The sequence below is a fragment of the Herpailurus yagouaroundi genome, unplaced genomic scaffold (assembly GCF_014898765.1).
Source record: "Herpailurus yagouaroundi ecotype Mexico unplaced genomic scaffold, PumYag 198, whole genome shotgun sequence".
NCBI classification, from domain to species: domain Eukaryota; kingdom Metazoa; phylum Chordata; class Mammalia; order Carnivora; family Felidae; genus Herpailurus; species Herpailurus yagouaroundi.
In genome coordinates, this window is record NW_024412429.1 from 16,019,381 (window position 1) to 16,037,952 (window position 18,572).

Genomic DNA, 18,572 nt, shown 5'->3' on the forward strand with positions numbered 1-18,572 from the left:
AGAGTAAAAAGTGCTGTACTTCATTTATAGATTTAAAGTAATCTCTGGGGGAGCCTGGGTGGCTCAGTGGGTTAAGTGTCTGACTCTTGGTTTCAGCTCAGGCCATGATCTTACGGTTCCTAAGTTCAAGCCCTGCATGGGGCTCCAAGCTGACAACGCAGAGCCTGCTTGGGATTCTCTCTCTCACCTTCTTTCTCTGCCCCTCCCCTGCTTGTGCTCTCGCTTGCTGTCTCTCAAAATAAATAAAAACTTTAAAAAAAACAACAATAATCTCTTCTGTAAAGGTTAGCAGCAAATTATCAAATGACCTTAAAATAATAATGTTTGTGAAAAAGTCACAGCAACTCAGGTTTGGAGAGACTGTAAATATCACGGCACCCAGGCCTATATGGTGCCTTAATCCTCTCTGTAACTTTGTTTTAGTCTGTATTTGCAACACTACCACCAGGGAGGGGGCAGTTCTGTTTTCTGGAGAGCCCACTCCACCTTTTTTGATGGCTGGTGGAAGAAAGTCCTTTAACGGATTGGGCTGAACTCCATCTCCCTTTAGCTTCTTTTTCTTCACTCTCACCGTATGCCTTGTATGAACCTTTGAGACGTTTGACAAAAACTCTCGAGTGCTTGCTTTTGCAAAATGGAGTCCCCGAAGGCAATAGCCATCACAGACACTTCAACCTCTTGGTAACCCATGTCGTGCCGATCTTGCCGAAACAGGACCTGATGCACTGCACAGCGTTTGCAACTGCAGACGAGTATCATCTTGGAACTCTCTCTCAAGATCTGGCCTCCCACGGATATGTTGAAGTAACAAGCTTGCCTAGAGGTACATCTTGAACCCGGCCAAATATGTTAAAATGTATCAGAAAATAGTTTTCCTGTGATACATCGTAAATATTCATTTGTTTACGCTCCATTTTCTATTTAAAGGATGTATCACAAAAAAATGATGTTGAATCTCTTTATACAAATGACAAAGATAAGAAACTAAAATGTATTTACAGAGAACTTTTAGTTCTCAGAGTAAAATCAGTGTGATTTTTTAAGATTTACTTATAGGATCACTGTGACTTGGGATAATCAAAAGCCATGCACTTCATTTCTGTCGCATAAAAAAGTTGTTTTATTCTTACAGAAAGGCCATACAATTGATAGAAATGTTAGGGAGAGCCTTTAAAGAAAAATTTACCAGTATAATTCAGTACTTTTAAACTAACAAAATTAGCTAAAAGAGGAATACAAATCATATTAAAAAAGAGAATCAAAATAAACTTAACAGGATTTTAGGATAGTATCCCGACAGATTCTTGAAAAAAAAAAATAGCCTGTTTTATAGTAAAAAATAAGTAACTTAAAACACTCTGATGGAAGTTCATAAATTTACCACAAAGAAGCAATAATAGGTTGAAAACCTCCCTGCTACATAGAAGATTCTTCAAAGAGTCATTGACCCCATAAGAAACACTTGAAATGCCACCGTGCTCTTCTTTGGTGATCGGAACAGACTCTTTGTGCTGTTTGATGGCAGAAACAAACATAATTGGGGAAAACAGAGCTCTGTCCGGAGCCCCGAAGATAAAAAATTTTCCAGGTGTATCCTTGGCTGATCCCAAAAGCTGTCAGCAGGGTGACCTGTGCATTGCACTCTGGGGGACTTCTTGTCCCAGTCCTGTGCCCTGGGTCTTTTCCATTGCATTTATGTTGCTCTTGGCTACGTAGGTGAACTTTGCCCTCTGGAGGATATAGTGCTTAGGGATGTTAGAGCTGACCCAAAAAAGGTAGTTTGGATTTGGTCTTTAATCCGAACACCCCGTTCCCCAACCTCTACCAGGAGCTCTGAAGCTTTGTGGGTCCTAATTTTAAGTTAAGAAATTATATATAACTTTTTACATATTAGGAGTATACTTATTAATTGATACATTAAAATATGTTTATAACTTATGTTATAGAATATTTGTATACTTAGAAATATTAAGTGTACGAATATATACTTATTGATAACATGTATATTAACATATTTAATAATACGTACAAGTTAAAATACTCAGCTATAGGTGGCTACAGTGGTAGTTCTCATGGTTAACTCTGAACCCACATTTTGAAACGGTCATTATCTTTGTGTCTATACGTTTTCTGTTGTTCCACATTTCACATGATTTAAATCCATCAAAATGAGTACTTTGAGGATATTGAAATTATATTAATAACATATTTAAAGGAAGAGAATTTTGTAAACAATGTAATTCCTGAAACTTGGTTGTATTGAAACTAAGACTTCAATAATTATTAACTGGACTAATGATTACTGAGTGAAAATGGTTGTCAGTGAGTGGTTTTAAATAGTACTAATAAGGGGCGCCTGGGTGGCGCAGTCGGTTAAGCGTCCGACTTCAGCCAGGTCACGATCTCGCGGTCCGTGAGTTCGAGCCCCGCGTCAGGCTCTGGGCTGATGGCTCGGAGCCTGTTTCCGATTCTGTGTCTGCCTCTCTCTCTGCCCCTCCCCCGTTCATGCTCTGTCTCTCTCTGTCCCAAAAATAAATAAACGTTGAAAAAAAAAATTTTAAAAAAAAAATAGTACTAATAATAGTGCCTCAGGTGTTTTGTAAAAGTAATTTTTTATGGTCTTTTCCTTTTCACATATTAAATATTTTCAGAAACCTAAAAAAGATGGGCAGAATGTTATAGAACACTCAATGGCTTATGAAGGAATGATCATACGTACTTTATTAAAAGTTTCTAGGTGACTCATAAACCTTGGGTCACTTTATGGTGGTAGCTTTTCACTCATTTATTTTATATCACAGATGCAGCAAATATTTTGGTGATGGGTGTGGAACATTCTGCGAAAGAAGGTGATCCTGGAACAATATTCTTCTTCAGGTAAGAGGAGAGAACAGCTCTACTGGGAGATGGGCTTGTGGTCAGACACTGGTCTTTAAACTTGAGGGTGTACCTCCTCCCTTAATAGTAAATGTGTTCAAAATTTACCTGTGATTTAAACTTCTCCTTTAATTGTTATTTCATCTAGGAGACTTTGTCAGCTTTAGGAATTTTCTGGTGAAGTCTCTTATGAAACAGTTTTTTCATGGCTTGCCTTTATCTGTAAATCTAGATTTTTGTTCACTAAGAATACATAAAAGTACCTTGCCTTCCATTCATCTTCAGTGCCCCTTATCAGACTCATGCTACTACTCTGCTATCTTTTCTTCTTTTTTCCTCCTTCTGTAGCTCTTTGGTTAAAGTTTTAGACCACCTTACCTCTCCAGAGACTTTAGCCTGGGACCCTGACTCACGTTATAGTTATTAATTTTATTTAAAGGTTTTTTTTTTTTTCTTTTTTTTAATATTTATTTATTTTTGAGACGGAGAGCATGAGCGGGGGAGGGGCAGAGAGAGAGAGAGAGAGAGAGAGAGAGAGAGAGGGAGACACAGAATCCGAAGCAGGCTCCAGACTCAGAGCTGTCAGCACAGAGCCTGACGTGGGGCTCAAACTCATGGGCCATGAGATTATGACCTGAGCTGAAGTCGGACACTCAACCGACTGAGCCACCCAGGCGCCGCTTAAAGGTTGTTTTAATACCAAATTGTCCAGAGTTGCTGAGTGAGAATGGTTATGATAATAGGAACCACTGAAAATAATTTCATATTATCCCCACAGCTCTTAAAGAAGGTCTGTTATTCTCATTTTGCAGCTGAGGAAACTGAGGGTGAGAGGGATTAAGGGAATTACCCACAGTCATGGGACTGTTCTGTGTAGAACGGAAACACAAGGAACATCGATAAGAACCCAAACTTTGATGAAATGTCTGTGATACCAGTCTTCGTAGTTGATAACTGGAGCTCCAGCTTGGTTCCTGTCAATGCCTTACCTTCCTTTTTTTTTTTTTTTTTTTTTTTTAATTTTTTTTTTTAATCTTTATTTTTGAGAGAGAGAGAGCATGTGAGCAGGGAGGAGCAGAGAGAGAGGGAGACACAGAATCCGAAGCAGGCTCCAGGCTCCGAGCTGTCAGCACAGAGCCCGATGTGGGGCTCAAACCCATGAACTGTGAGATCACGACCTGACCCGAAGTCAGACGTTTAACCGACCGAGCCACCCAGGCGCCCCTTTACCTTCCTTTTTTATGTATGTTTAAGTAATCTCTACACCCATCATTCAGCTTGAACTTAACTCCGAGATCAAGAGTCGTGCATTCTACTGACTGAGCCAGCCAGGTGGCTGAACCTTACCTTCCTTTATTAAGTAACTTAGGAGATAATCAACATTTGGTCCAAGTAGAATAGCATCCCCTTTGACTCAGGTGAGGAATTTGGTTGTCTGAGGGCCTCTAGATCGGCACCATCCAGTGGAAATACAATGCAAGCCACAAATGCAAGCCCCGTATGTAATGATACATTTTCTAGTAGCCACATGTTTAAAAGGTGAAAAAAAAAGATTTACTTCTGAACACCGGTAACAATATATATTGTGCAAAATTAATTTTAATAATGTATTTTATTTAACCCAGCATGTCTACAATGCTGTCATTCCCGCATGTAACCAGTCAGTAATTAATGAGATTTTTACACTCTTCGTACTAAGCCTTTGAAACCCAGTGTGTGTTGTACATTTCCAGCATCTCTCAGCGTGGACCGGGCACGTTTCAAGTGCTCAGTAGCTCGCATGGCCTGAGACCGCACCGCACAGCACAGCTCCAAAAGAGGGGCGCTCTTTCCAGCCCCTCTCATCTGCCTGGAGGGGCTGCTCTGAACTGCTAATGCTCTAGCTGTGGCTTAAGGGGCAATCGCATCCACCTTCTGTCCCCTCCACCAGCTGGTGGCCGCAGCTTGCTGCCCGGCCCCCTGCCTGCCATCTCACCCCACCGCCAGTCTGTGGGCAGGATCGTTTTTTCTCATCACTACACTCTCCTGCCAGAAATTCTGCGGAGCTTGACCAGACTCCTGTCATGGCACAGGATTGGCTCCTCCCTGCCTCTCCGACCTGATTGCCCAGTACTTGCCCACGTCCACAACCGCATTGCAGACAATTAGCTGTTTGTTCTGAGATGTTGCCCTGCTCCCTCACGCCCTCTCCCTGAGCCCAGGACGTTCCCTCGGCCGTATCGCCGCCTCTCGTTTGCTCCTTCGGCTAGCCCTGCTCGTCCGTGGGAACTGTGTCCTCCCGTGTACGTCTCAGCGTGTGCCCTGCATACCTCTCAGGGCACTCACCACGTGGGACTGCAGCTGGAGGCCTGTCGGTCTTTTCTAAGTTGGGAGTTCCGTGAGGGTAGGAACCAGACCATACTCATCTTTGTATCCCAGATGCTAAGCCCAGACCCACACATAGGCTAAGCACTTCGCTTAAGAAATCCTTGAAGAATGAGGGGTGCCTGGATGGCTCAGTCGGCTGGGTGATTTCGGCTCAGGGCATGATCTCACCGTTCGTGGGATCAAGCCCCACATCGGGCTCTGGGCTGACAGCATGGAGCCTGCTTGGGATTCTCTCTTTCCTCTCTCTCTGCCCCTCTCCTGCTCATGCACACACATGCACGCTCTTTCAAAATAAACAAAAAAAATTTTCTTAAATTAAAAAAAAAAAAAGAAATGTTTGAAGAATGGTAGGAAGCCACCGTATTTTTACCTGCCTTTCAATTCCACCTTTCCTTCCTCCAGGAAGAAAAGAGCCATACCTTTCTCTCTCTCTCTCTCTTGCTCTCACTCTCGCTCTCTTTTTAGTTACTACCAAAAATAGCTCAGTGTGTCAGACTTCAGGAATCGAAACAAGTTGGACCTTAAATTCTTTCAAAGCCAGAACTAGGTCCAGAGGCCTCCTGTGGCTTCACTGTTGTCCAAGCACTGTAAGGATGGGTGGCATTATTCTGTGGGCGCTCTTAGCCATCTTTGGCTTTAATTTATATCAGTCTCTTCATTCCACAACTATTAAAAGCATGATCCTTTATTCTTTTCCTATAGCAGAATCTGCCTAATGAGAGCTAAGACGGGTCTCAAAAATTTCCTTATTCTGATTTCTGTACATCAGAATTGAACAAGGTATGAAACAGTTCAGATCCATGAAATTATATAGTATTACAATAAGAGTTATTTATTCTGCAAACCATGTGAGAAATCATGAATTTGGGGGAGCTCAGGTTGTATCAAAAGCTCAGTAATGGCTCTTTTGTTTTAGCAAATCATCTAGGGACCATAATGTCAAATAAGTAATCACATTTGTAAAAATTGCCTTTGGGATATATTCTAGAAGCTACCTAAGCATGGCTTTACATATGGCCTTAACGTATTCCACTGTTAATTGATTCTTTTATTCTTTTAAATCAGAGAAGGAGCTGCTGTGTTCTGGAATGTGAAAGACAAAACTGTAAGTATATATAAAGTATAAAAGTGTAAAAGTTTTTCTGAGAAAAAAATTGTTAATCATCACTCATTAATCTGAGCCACTGGAAGATGAATTAACAGGAAATCCACAGCTTACATGCTCTGCATTATGTGATTGATCCCAGCACGTTTGTCTTCTAAAATGATTATATTTTGGCTTATAAGTTTCCTCCATTTTCCATCCTCTGGGCTGATAGTAATTTGTGAAGAATTAGAACAGCCTAGCTACAACGCAGACAGAAAGAAGTTAGTTACACTTTGTACATGATAATCTACAAAGTGAATCACAGTTCACTGGCATTTGACTGCACTGAGGTCTTACTTCACATCAAGTTTTCTAGAACTTTCTCACTCACAGGAAACAATTTCTTCATTATCTTGATCACAGTTTGTTTACTGTAACCTTCTTAGAGGTAGTTTGATAATACAGATCAAAGCTTCATATTTAACTCAACAAAGTTTTACATTTAGAATGTTATCCAGAGGAAGTAATTGCAGTTACGCATGGTAAGTGATGTACAGAAATGTTCATCGGCGTACCGTTTACAGTAGCAAAATGAGAAATAACCGAAGTACGTAATGGTAGGAAGTTTGTCAGATACCTCCCTAGGTGATACCGCAGTTCTTAAAAATTATGTAGAAAAATATCTGTTCCTAGGAAATTGCCTAATTAAATTTAAGAAGCAGATTATAAAATATAACCATTATAATATCAGGGTTAGTTAAAAAAATATGCCTCATAAAATCCCACTTTTACTAAAAGGAAATACACCCCCACTACACACACACACACACACGGCGGTGGTAAGGTGGGGTTTCCTGAAGAAAAGGAAATATAAATGACTAATAAATATAAGAAAAATTGGCTGTTTGAAGTGGCAGAAATGTAAAAGGCTGGTAATACCCAGTATTTTTTTTTTTTTTTTTTTTTCAACGTTTATTTATTTTCTTTGGGACAGAGAGAGACAGAGCATGAACGGGGGAGGGGCAGAGAGAGAGGGAGACACAGAATCGGAAACAGGCTCCAGGCTCTGAGCCATCAGCCAGAGCCTGACGCGGGGCTCGAACTCACGGACCGCGAGATCGTGACCTGGCTGAAGTCGGACGCTTAACCGACTGCGCCACCCAGGCGCCCCAACCCAGTATTTTTTAAGAATGCTGAGGACACCTGGGTGGCTCAGTCGGTTAAGTATCCGACTCTTGATCTCAGCTCAGGTCTTGACCTCCGGATCATGAGTTTAAGTCCCACTTTGGGCTCTGTGCTGGGCGTGAAGCTTACTTCAAAAAAAAAAATGTTTTCTTAAATGTTTAGATTCTAAAATTGGAAAAACCGTTTTAGAGAGCAGTTTAGCAACATTTATCAAAATAGTAAGTGTACATGTCTTTTGATCTAGCAATTCCTGAGGACATAACCCCATCAGACCACAAAGATACATAAGGATGGTGCATTTGCAACCTTGTAATAGTGTCTCAAGAGTAGGAATAATCTGTGGACGGACATTGAGGAAGGTTAAATAAATTGCGGTTTCTGCATTAAGGAGAGTAGCATTGAAAATGTTTACATGCATAGTGTGATCTAATTTCATATAAAAAAAAAACCACGTATTTTTAAAAGTCTGGAAGGATATGCAGCAAATTAGGGTTTTCTTTGGGGATTAAGAATTCAGGAGAGCGGAGAGAGATTATTACTTTATACCTTTATGTTGTTTAAATTTTTATAAGTATGGGACTTACACATTTTTAAAAAGATTTCACAGATACAAACCATAAAACTCGTGGTTTTCTTTGGGTTGTGGAACATGATAATTTTAATTTTCTTTATGCTAGTGTGTTTTCTAAATGTGAAAACAAGTTAATATATTATTCCGATGAGTTTAATATCACAACAAATTTGCCTTTTCCTTAAAAACTAATCAGAAGAGGGGCACCTGGGTGGCGCAGTCGGTTAAGCGTCCGACTTCAGCCAGGTCACGATCTCGCGGTCCGTGAGTTCGAGCCCCGCGTCGGGCTCTGGGCTGATGGCTCAGAGCCTGGAGCCTGTTTCCGATTCTGTGTCTCCCTCTCTCTCTGCCCCTCCCCCGTTCATGCTCTGTCTCTCTCTGTCCCAAAAATAAATAAACGTTGGGAAAAAAAAAAAAAAAACTAATCAGAAGAGCTTTGCACAGTGGCAGTGAGTGGCCAGTGAGGTTTATCCGAGGCATGATTATTGCTAATTAAAAACTAAACAGAAGAAATGTCACCAAACGTAATGACAAATGTTATAACCCTTAACACTATGACATAGTTCTGTACGGAGAGGATCAGGTATAATTTCAGGTTACTTACTTTTCATTTTCTTCTAGATGAAGCATGTGATGCAAGTCTTAGAAAAACATGAAATCCAGCCCTATGAAATCGCACTGGTGCACTGGGAGAATGAAGAGCTTAACTACATCAAAACAGAGTGAGCAACATTTTATCACGTTTACAAAAAGGGCACTTGGAATTACTAGACTGGAAGCAGTGGAGACAATAAACAACTTGCACATTTGGAGACTCATTTTAAGAAAAAAAAGTTACTGGTACAGATACAAAGCCTAGACGATATGATAAATATTCGTAGGTAAACATAATTTTTTTAACTTGTCAGGCTACACGTAGTAGAGGGGCGCCGAGGTGGCCCAGTTGGTTAAGCGTCCGACTTCAGCTCAGGTCATGATCTCACGGTTCGTGGGTTCGAGCCCTTTGTCCGGCTTTGTGCTGTCAGCTCGGAGCCTGGAGCCTGCTTCGGATTCTGTGCCTTCTTCTCTGTCTGCTCCTCCCCTGCTTGTGCTCTGTCTCTCTGTCTCTCAAAAATAAATATTAAAAAAACAAACAAACAAAAACAAGTGGATAGCATAACCTTCCTCAAAAGTACTATGCCTTCATCAGAATGAACCTATCGGGTTATTATAGTAAAGGTCCTCATGAGTAAGTCCATTTTTTTCCCTGCTGGTTTTGAGTTTGGACGAGGGTGTGAATTAAGAGACTTACTTACAGAAATGGGGGTGTCTGCAGGAAGTGTGGGCCTGACAGCATCCTCAGAGAAGATGAGTGGGTAGGCAACATACCAGCTGATTGTCCTGTCTCAGCAAGCAGGGAAAGATGAAAAGATGTCAGAACAGAGAGAAGAGGCCGTGTGAACAAGACTGAAAGGCCTGGAGTTACCTGTCTAGTGGAATATGGAGAGAAGAATCCTGTGTATTAGAGGAAGTGATGAGAGCAGAGCTTTAGGAAAATTGGAAGAGACACCAGCGAGCCCTAGAAAGACCAGATGGGATCGGAGCTAAGTAATAATAGCCGGCAAAGGCGAACTACTCGCCCCGGGGCCAGCACTGTTCTAAGTGCTTTCCACGCATCCTTTCATGTATCCTGACAAAAACCCTCCAAATGACGTTAACTAGTTTTCGGGACGAGGTTCAGAGATGTTTTGTCCTGCCCAAGGGCACCGGACGAGTAAGTGAGGGCCTGGGCCCAGAGTGGATGCACTTGAAAGTGAGGACGTGAACCTGAGAGACACAACAAATGAAGAACTAATAGAATTTTATTAATTTTATTTTTATTTATTTTTTTTTTTTTAATTTTTTTAACCTTTATTGATTTTTTTGAGACAGAGCATGAACGGGGGAGGTTCAGAGAGAGATGGAGACACAGAATCTGAAATAGGCTCCAGACTCTGAGCTGTCAGCACAGAGCCAGTCGCGGGGCTTGAACTCACCGACTGTGAGATCATGACCTGAGCTGAAGTCAGACACGCAACTGACTGAGCCACCCAGGCGCCCTAGAATTTTATTAATTTGAGGGGCGCCTGGGTGACTCAGTCAGTTGCGTGTCCGACTTCAGTGATCTCAGGGTTCGAGAGTTCAGGCCCCACTTCGGGCCATCAGGCTCTATGCTGACGGCTCAGACCCTGCAGCCTGCTTTGGATTCCGTGTCTCCCTCTCTCTGCCCCTCCCCGACTCGAGCGTGTGCGCGTGTGTGTGTGCTCATGTGCTCTCTCTGAAATAAACATTAAAAAAATTTTCTTAAAGAATTGTATTAATTGTTATTATTAAGCACTTGGTCTTGTGGTTATGGTTCCCACGAACTTCCCTTCTGTGCTCTACTTCCCTATCAAACGGTTCCTTACTAGGCACCGACAGACATGTGTGCCCCTGTGCGCGCACACGCACACGTGTGCACAGGTATTCCCTTATGGTCTGTGGAGGAGTGAAATCCCCAACTGGGATCTCTTTGAATCCCAGATTCCATAATTGGGTTTTGTCAATTAGTTGTTTCATGAGTCCTGCCAGTGATTCCAGCTCTTGGCTGCCTTGTGCGGTGCTGTGACATTGGCCAAGCTCCTTCATTAAAGCATCCTGTCGACTCTGCTTTCTTGTCTTTTCTTTCTCTCTCCACCTGAGCTTGTCAGCAGATTCTGCCTCGCTGCCCTCCCGTCCGGCCTCCTTGTCCACCGCTTTGTCCGTCTCTTGCCTCCCATCCTCTGTGATGGTTTACCCTCTTCTTTTCCTGTTTGCTTGTGACACGTATGTTCCCAAATTCACACCCTTTCGTCACTGCCCAGCCCCCCCAAAGTCCTCACATGTAACCTCAGTTTTTCACCACTTCCCCATCTCCCTCGCCCTTCCCACCATGTCAGTGTGATTTTAGATCACAGTCTGTGTGTATGAGCAGCCTTTTATCAGTTAGCAATTTATTGTGATCATTGTATTCCCTTTCTACGAAATATCAAAACATGCTTGCTGATTTTTGCTCTGTGGACTTCATATAAATGAACCATTCTCCTATTGAACATTAATTTTTTTTCCTAGTTTTTTACTGTTAAACATTTAACCATAAAAGTTTTTCGTACACAGATCTTCCTTTGCATTTTTTATTATTTCCTTAGGATAAATTCCTAGAAATGGAATTACTTGGATCAAAGGGTATAAGAACATTTACAAGACTCTTGGTATAAATTGCCAAAATGACCTCTAGAAAGAGTGTAAAGTGACTTTTTCAAAATAAAAAAATTGAAGAAGAAAGAATGCAAAAAATTAAAGTGCTTTTTAAGATTTATACCTTTTTTTTTTTTAATTTTCTTCTCACAGGGGACAGTCAAAACTTCATAGAGGGGAAATCAGGTTAAATTCGGAGCTAGATTTAGATGACACCATTCTAGAGAAATTTGCTTTCTCAAACGCCCTTTGTCTTTCAGGTAAGTTATTGCTACTTATCCGAGAATATGTTGCATAGTTTTCATTTCATCAAAGGAAGCTTAACCATTTAGTAAGGATTTAGGCATGTTTCACAGAACACTCGGCAAAGCTTTAGCATTTCTTTTCCTCCCAAGAGAAAAGAACGTATAGTATACAGGGAACAGAGTATCTGCTGAAGCTACTCATTCTTTATTAATTCTTTCAATAAAGCTTGCCCTCTCCAAAAATATTTTTTGTAGTATTGTTTTTCCCTTTGTGTCCCTCTCTTCTTCTATGTGGTTGTTACTCTCAGGTTGTCTGTAATCCGGGCAGAGAAAGCCCGCTGTGACTGGGCGCAGGCCTCTGTAGAAAAGTGCACCCAGTTCCTCACGGGAGTGGGACAGAGAGCCACAGTGGCTCTCAGTTTTTTCTGGGAGATCCATGCACCTGAGTAAAACTAGAAGTTCTCTGAGAGATTTGCAGCCATGCCTGGCATGGCCCGTCCACCGCTCCCGGAGTCTTCCGGGACTCGTGAGCTTTACACACTGCCCCGAGAAGAGTAGGGGGCCCTCGAATGGCCAGGAAGGCCTGGGTCCTGCCCCCCCTGCACAGCCACACTTCCCTTCAGGGTGGACCTCATAGTCCTGGGTTTCTGAGATCCAGTGTTAGAAAGTCAGGAATTGTGCCAGGTGTCACTTTGGTCTGCCAACATGGCAGAGTGCTCAGTGCTCCCCTGTGTGATGGTAACTATTCTTAAGTTTCAGTGTCACATTGTTAACACATGTGCTTCTTAAACTGGGCTGCAATGGCGGTAGAGGTCCTGTGCAATTCATTATGCGTTTTGTAGAAACAGGAGTATGATGATAAAAAAAAGTTTCATTGTTATTTTTTTCCCCCAGTGAAACTGGCTATTTGGGAGGCATCACTGGACAAATTTGTTGAGTCTATTCAGTCAATTCCAGAGGTAATTATACCAATGTTATGATTGTTTTCAAGGATTGATTTCTGTTTGGGAAAAATACAAATTTCCCACCCAACAATATATTTAGGAGTGCAATAAAGTAGTAACAAACACTGGAAAACCTACACTGAATTTAAGCAAAAACAGAACACTCGTTACATATAAAATAAAAAAATTTTATGCTGTTTTTTTTTGTTTTTTGTTTTTTGTTTTTGTTTTTACTTTTTAAAACTTAAAAGTCTAATTACTTTCTTCTGATGGTGTAGTAATTTTAATGTAACTGTATTTTTTGAGAAGTGAGCTCTGTCCCCTCTAAGGAACAGGATTATGACCAGTTTTCTTGATTGAAAAGTGTTTTGCTGAATTATGAGACAAATAGTGGCTTGAAAACTACATGTAAAGTTATATCAAAATACACTAACACTCATGTTTACTGTGATTTTGTTTTTTACTTGAATGAATAATTGAATTATTCTTGGGGTAAGAGGCCCTGCTTTCTCAGTAAGAGGTTAGGAATGTAGATCCTAGAGGTGGGACAAGGGAATGTAAAATTTCTACTTAATAAGATTTTGAATTTCAAAGAGAAATGACTGAGAGTGGCATCCAAGACAGTCCTTTACGTGGAGTCAGTGGCTGCTTTAGAATGTGCTGTTTGGTCCTGTGACTTGTTGGAGAGATACACATGTATGTACGTATGTATTTTTTTCCCTCCCAAATAGGCTTTAAAAGCTGGGAAGAAAGTGAAACTATCTCATCAAGAAGTTATGCAGAAAATGGGTGAACTCTTTGCCCTGAGGTAGAATTTTCTCTGTAAATAAAGTAATTTATATATTTAACAGTCTGAAGGAAACACTCCTGTAATTGTAGAATAAAAAGCAACCACGTACCCTTATGGGAATTGCAGCTATATTTATCTCCTGGATAAATAAGCAGGCAGAACCTTCCTGGTCAGGAGCCCTGGGGCTACATTAGGGACCGCACTGCATGAGGTTCCGCATGTGCACAGAGATCCTGATCCATCCACAGTCAACCTCCGTACGGGGCACAGGAGATGTTCTCTGTAGGGAGAAAGGTATATTCTAGAATTTGGGTGACAGGAATTCCCAGGAAAACCATCTTATTGCATCTAGAGAGCATAGCGCTAAGCAAAATAAAGCTAGTCAGGGAAAGACAAATACCGTATGATTTCACTCATTTGTGGAGTTTAGGAAACAAAACAAATGAACAGAGGACAGAAAGACACAAACCAAAAAACAGACTCTTAACTGTAGAGAACAGATGGTTGCCAGAGAGGAGCTGGGTGAGGGGATTGAGAGTACACTTACGATGAGCGCAGAGTAACGTATAGAATTGTTGAGTCACCGTATTGTACACCTAATATAACATTACAAATTACGTTGGAATTAAAATATATTTATTTTATAAATATTATAAATACTATTTTAAATAATATATTTTACTTTAATTCCTATATATGCGGGAAACAGAGACAAGTGCTGCCAGTTAAACTATGATACGATGCTTTTTTATCACAGAATTAACATTTACACCGAAATAACTTTTAGCCTTATTTGGGTGTAGATTCCGTCACATTCCCTCTTGGGCGTACATAAAAAGGAAGCATACGGGAAATTAAAGCAATGGCCACTAAGTCACAACTGCCGCCCGTAAGACATCATTTTTTAAAGATGCCTTCCGTTTTCAGAGATGGGAAAGAACTGGATCTTAAAATTGGCGAAATACATCAATGCATCATTTTAAATAAGTTTCTGGAAAGGTTTCCCGTTTATTTCATCTTTGTAATTCTCCCAGGATTCCTGGAACGAAACACCCTGCATCCTGGCCTTATTCTCACCAGGCAGTGGTGTTTTGTCCCTCGGAGTATATGGCGTGAGCTACTCGAGATCGTTGTACGTAGTTTGAGAGCTGTTTTCCACATTCTCCGTAGAGATTGGCTTGGAGAGAAGTGCTCCAGGATTTCATCATCTATGCATTTCTCATAGCTCAGGGGCCCTTATTCAGGAAGCCAGCAAAATAAAAGCCCACTCATCGGGAGCATCCGGGCAGCACATGTGAATGAAGCCTTGAGTTTTCCAAGAAGTGGGGTAGAGAGATTCTTCTATCCTCTTCTCTGGTAACACAAGCAGAATTTGATACGGCAGATTATAATAGTATCAAAACTCAGAAGTTAGAGTTAAATATATTTAGGTTTGTGAGCAGTTTCTATAGAGTCCTACTGTCCTTATCCTAAGTTTTCTTCTCTTTATAATAAAAGTGCTTGTGTATTAGTAAAAGGAACATGGTAAATCTCTGATAGATACATGGCAAGTTACATTGGGTGAAAACTTAAATCCAAATTATGTATAGTATTATCCAGTTTGTAAGACAAACAAAAATAAATATTCATCTTTATCTTGATATGTATCGTGCTACAAATATATGTTTATATGTGCACACGCATACATGAATGTATGCACAGGAAAGGTCTGGAAGGACACAGCAAAGCATTCGCAGGGCCTAAAGGATTTGAGTTGTGTTTTAGGGTAAGAGGGCTGACTACTGTTTTCTGTGTTCTTCTCTAGGGCTTTCTTTTTTATAGTGAACAACCATTTACGTGTTATTTCTATGCCTTAAATTTTCATTTAAAAGTAATCTTAGGGTTCCTATGCAAAAAGGTAGATATTGAAGGATGTGTGTGTGTATACTTGTCCAGTGTTTGCACAAACACTGGAAGAATAAAGCTAACATTGGTTACCCGTTATGGGTGGGAGAAAAGGAAAGAGGGAGAAGAATAGGAGTGAGATTTGTCAGTGTACCTTTTCTGTCATTTTTAAGCCACATGATTACCTAGCCACAAAAAAAAAAAGCGTGTATATATTGTAAAAATTTTTAATGAAAACAGAAAAAAGCTCAGAATGAAAGCAAAATGAGGGGATTTTTTTTCTAATTACTTCATAAATAATATTAAAGATTTAGGTAATTTGGTTGCAGATTTTGAAATTCTTATGTAAATTTTTTTTACTTACGTGTTTCTCAGAAACACGGTCAGCATTAACAAATGTTTTCATAAAGTACTAGGTAAAAAGAAATAAAGTAGAGACTATGATTTTTCATTCAAGGTAAAAAAAGTTTTGTAATTTCTGTTTTTTTAAGACACCGTATAAACTTGAGTTCAGACTTCTTGATCACTCCCGATTTCTACTGGGACAGAGAAAACCTGGAACAACTTTATGATAAAACTTGTCAGTTCCTTAGCATTACTCGTAGAGTTAAGGTATGTATTTTATGCTTTCACTGAGAAAGACACAACACTGTTTATAATTTGTGTGACTGTGTGAGGAGAAATTTGAAATTTAAGTAAATGTGTTTCACTGTTTTGGAAGAAATACCTTGTTTGACTTGTATTCAGATCTCCAGATTTCCCCTTCCCCATCTGCTGTGTACAGTTTCCAGAAATTTTCTTTATTGCATCAAAGGAAATTCTGATACTTGCTCTGCAGACTAGATGAGATAAGTGAGAGTTTGGAGGCCTACTTTTCCAAGCTCTCATCAAGTCTCAAGCAAGAGTTCTTGGGTCCCAGAACTGTGTTGGTGGCAGCAAGAAAAGAAATGAATTCAAGAAAGAACCTTCCAAGACAAATCAAGTAATTGATAATGGGAGGCCAAGGAAAGGGAAGAGTCAAGGATGACTGATGTTTGCTTGCGAGTGCCCGGTAGGAACCTGGCAGTACGTAGACAGGTGGGGTCAAGGGGAGTGGAGGAGTGAAATTTAAGATATGTTGAGGGGCACCTAGGTGGCTCAGTTGGTTAAGCGTCCAACTCTTGATTGTGGCTCAGGTCATGATCTCATGGTTTGTGAGATTGAGCCCTGAGTTGGGCTCTGCACTGACAGCCTGGAGCCTGCTTGGCTCTGTCTCCCTCTCTCTCTGCCCCTCCCCCATGTACACGCACTTGCTGTCTGTCTCTCTCTCTCTCAAAGTAAATACACTTAAAAAAAAAAAAAGATACACTGAGAGTACGGGGCAAGAAGCCATCCAGTGAGAACCATCACGCAAGCATTTAGAAGCAAAATGAAGCAAAACTGAGAAGACATAGGCATCAAGAGAATGATGGGATGGGTGGAGGTGGTCATGATAGAGAGAAACGAGGTGGGGAAGGAGGGTGGAAAAGAAAATGGATGTTTTGCGACATACGCACGTAGTTCTGTGACCTTTTATTACATTGACGTCCACGTGACCACGTGGTGCGGGGACGCAGAGCTGTTGTGTCACCAGAGATCTTGTGCTGCCCCTTCTAGTCACACCGCCTCCCCTCCCCCACCATCCCTAACCCCTGCCCGTGAGTGATCTAGTCTCCGTAATTTTGTCATTTTGAAAATGTTACATAAATAGAATCGCACGGCGTGCGACTTTTAAAACTGTCTTCACTGAGCGTAATGCCTTTGTGATCCATCCGAGTTGTTGCCTGTATCAGTCCCTGCCCTCCTGTGCATTCCTTAAAACATTTTTGGGGATTCCATTTTGGTTTATCTATCTCTGTATTTTTTACTATGTCTCTCAGCACAGATATTTAGCGGTTGTTCTAGATACTATATTATACGTGCATAGCTTATCAGTCTGCTGGTTTTGACATTTGACCAGAGTAAGTCAGGAGTAGAAATCTACCCCCCTTTACATCCCTTTACCCTCCACCATTTACAGTACCGTTGTCTTAACTGTTCCGCAGACATTGTGACAACTCCATCGGTGTTACAATTTTTGCTTCAGCCGCCGAATGTAATTCAGAAAACTCAAGAGGAGAAGGAAATTCTATTGCATTTACCTCTAGTTTTGTTCGTTCTGTTGTTCTTTTTTTCCTTCGTGATGTTCCAAGATTTCTCTTAGTCTTTTCCATTTCACAAACATTCTTTAGTTATTCCTTTAGGATAAGTCGCAGAAACAGACCCTCCTAGTTTTCCTTCATGTGAGACTGTCTCAGTAACACCCCCCCCCACCCCCCCAGCTCTAGGGTTCTGGGGTGACTGTTCTCTGTCAGCACCTGAAAACTGCCATGGTACCTAGTTCCGAGCTGCTTGGTTTCTGATGAGAAAGCCCGAATATAAGCTCCTTTCCCATTCCCGCACACATTCAGGGCTCTGTTCACTTGTTTTCTGTTCTGGTTTGTCTCTGTCATTTGTGTGGGGTCATGTCCATTGCTCTGCCTTTGAGGTCACGGATTCTTTTTTTTTTATCACCTTCATTCTGCTGCTGAGCACACCGCTGAATTTTTTTATTTTGCTTATTGTACCTTTCAGTTCTAAAATTTTCGTATGATTCCTCTTATGTTCTCTCTTTGCCGAGACTTTGGTTTTTGGTTTTTTTTTCTTTTTTTTCATTTGTTTCAAGCATGTTCATAATTGCTTATTGAAGCAGTTTCGTGATGACTGCTTTAAAATCCTTGTCAGATAATTTCAGTATCTGATTTATCTTGATGTTAGTTATCTGTGGATTGCCTTTTCTCCTTCCCTCCAGCCAGTTTAGTACCTTTAATTTCCTTCATTGCCTAATGGGTTATGTTCAAGTGTTTTTGCTTTCATATACAAGGACCGTCATGTTTCCTCCTCTTTTTCAGTCTTCTTTCCTACCACTTCCCCAGTGCATCCGATGCCCAGTCAAAAATAAATGACTTACAACTTCAGAAACCCACCATGGCTCATTGAATGTTATGGCAGCTCTGGTATCTACATATTTCCCCCCACACCAGACACTTCCCCCTGAAGAACAACATCGAAGTTGTCTGTGTAGTTGTCACTGACCTGTATAGTACCAACTATAGTTGTCCCTGAACTTGCTACCACCTCTATCTGTATGGGCGTCTTCGAGCACAGGCGAGTAGAGGTCGCTTCCAGTGGTCAGGGCACGAGGCCCATCCTAAACCGTGTTGCTTTTAGCTACCGCGAAAAGATTGATCAGTGATACCATAAGATGCGAATTTCAGTGGCCTCCGATACGGTTTTAGGTACTAAGTCTACCTAGACAGGATCTGGCAATCCAGATGTCTGGTCAGACATG

At 41.1% G+C, this 18,572-nt stretch overlaps 1 protein-coding gene and 1 non-coding gene across 3 annotated transcripts in view; both read left to right on the plus strand.

Annotated features, from left to right (window-relative positions):
• Positions 1–18,572, plus strand: part of RMND1 (required for meiotic nuclear division 1 homolog) — a 44,935-nt gene that overhangs the window by 14,530 nt on the left and 11,833 nt on the right. For both annotated transcript variants that reach the window (XM_040448878.1, XM_040448877.1), the window contains exons 3-10: positions 715–823; positions 2,802–2,877; positions 6,310–6,349; positions 8,709–8,809; positions 11,475–11,581; positions 12,461–12,525; positions 13,242–13,318; positions 15,676–15,796. In XM_040448878.1, the coding sequence (XP_040304812.1) occupies positions 715–823; positions 2,802–2,877; positions 6,310–6,349; positions 8,709–8,809; positions 11,475–11,581; positions 12,461–12,525; positions 13,242–13,318; positions 15,676–15,796 (696 nt within the window). The remainder of the gene's footprint in view (positions 1–714; positions 824–2,801; positions 2,878–6,309; positions 6,350–8,708; positions 8,810–11,474; positions 11,582–12,460; positions 12,526–13,241; positions 13,319–15,675; positions 15,797–18,572) is intronic.
• On the plus strand, positions 8,520–8,665 carry LOC121013499 (U4 spliceosomal RNA). The gene has a single exon (XR_005782736.1). It is a non-coding gene; the product is annotated as a U4 spliceosomal RNA (small nuclear RNA).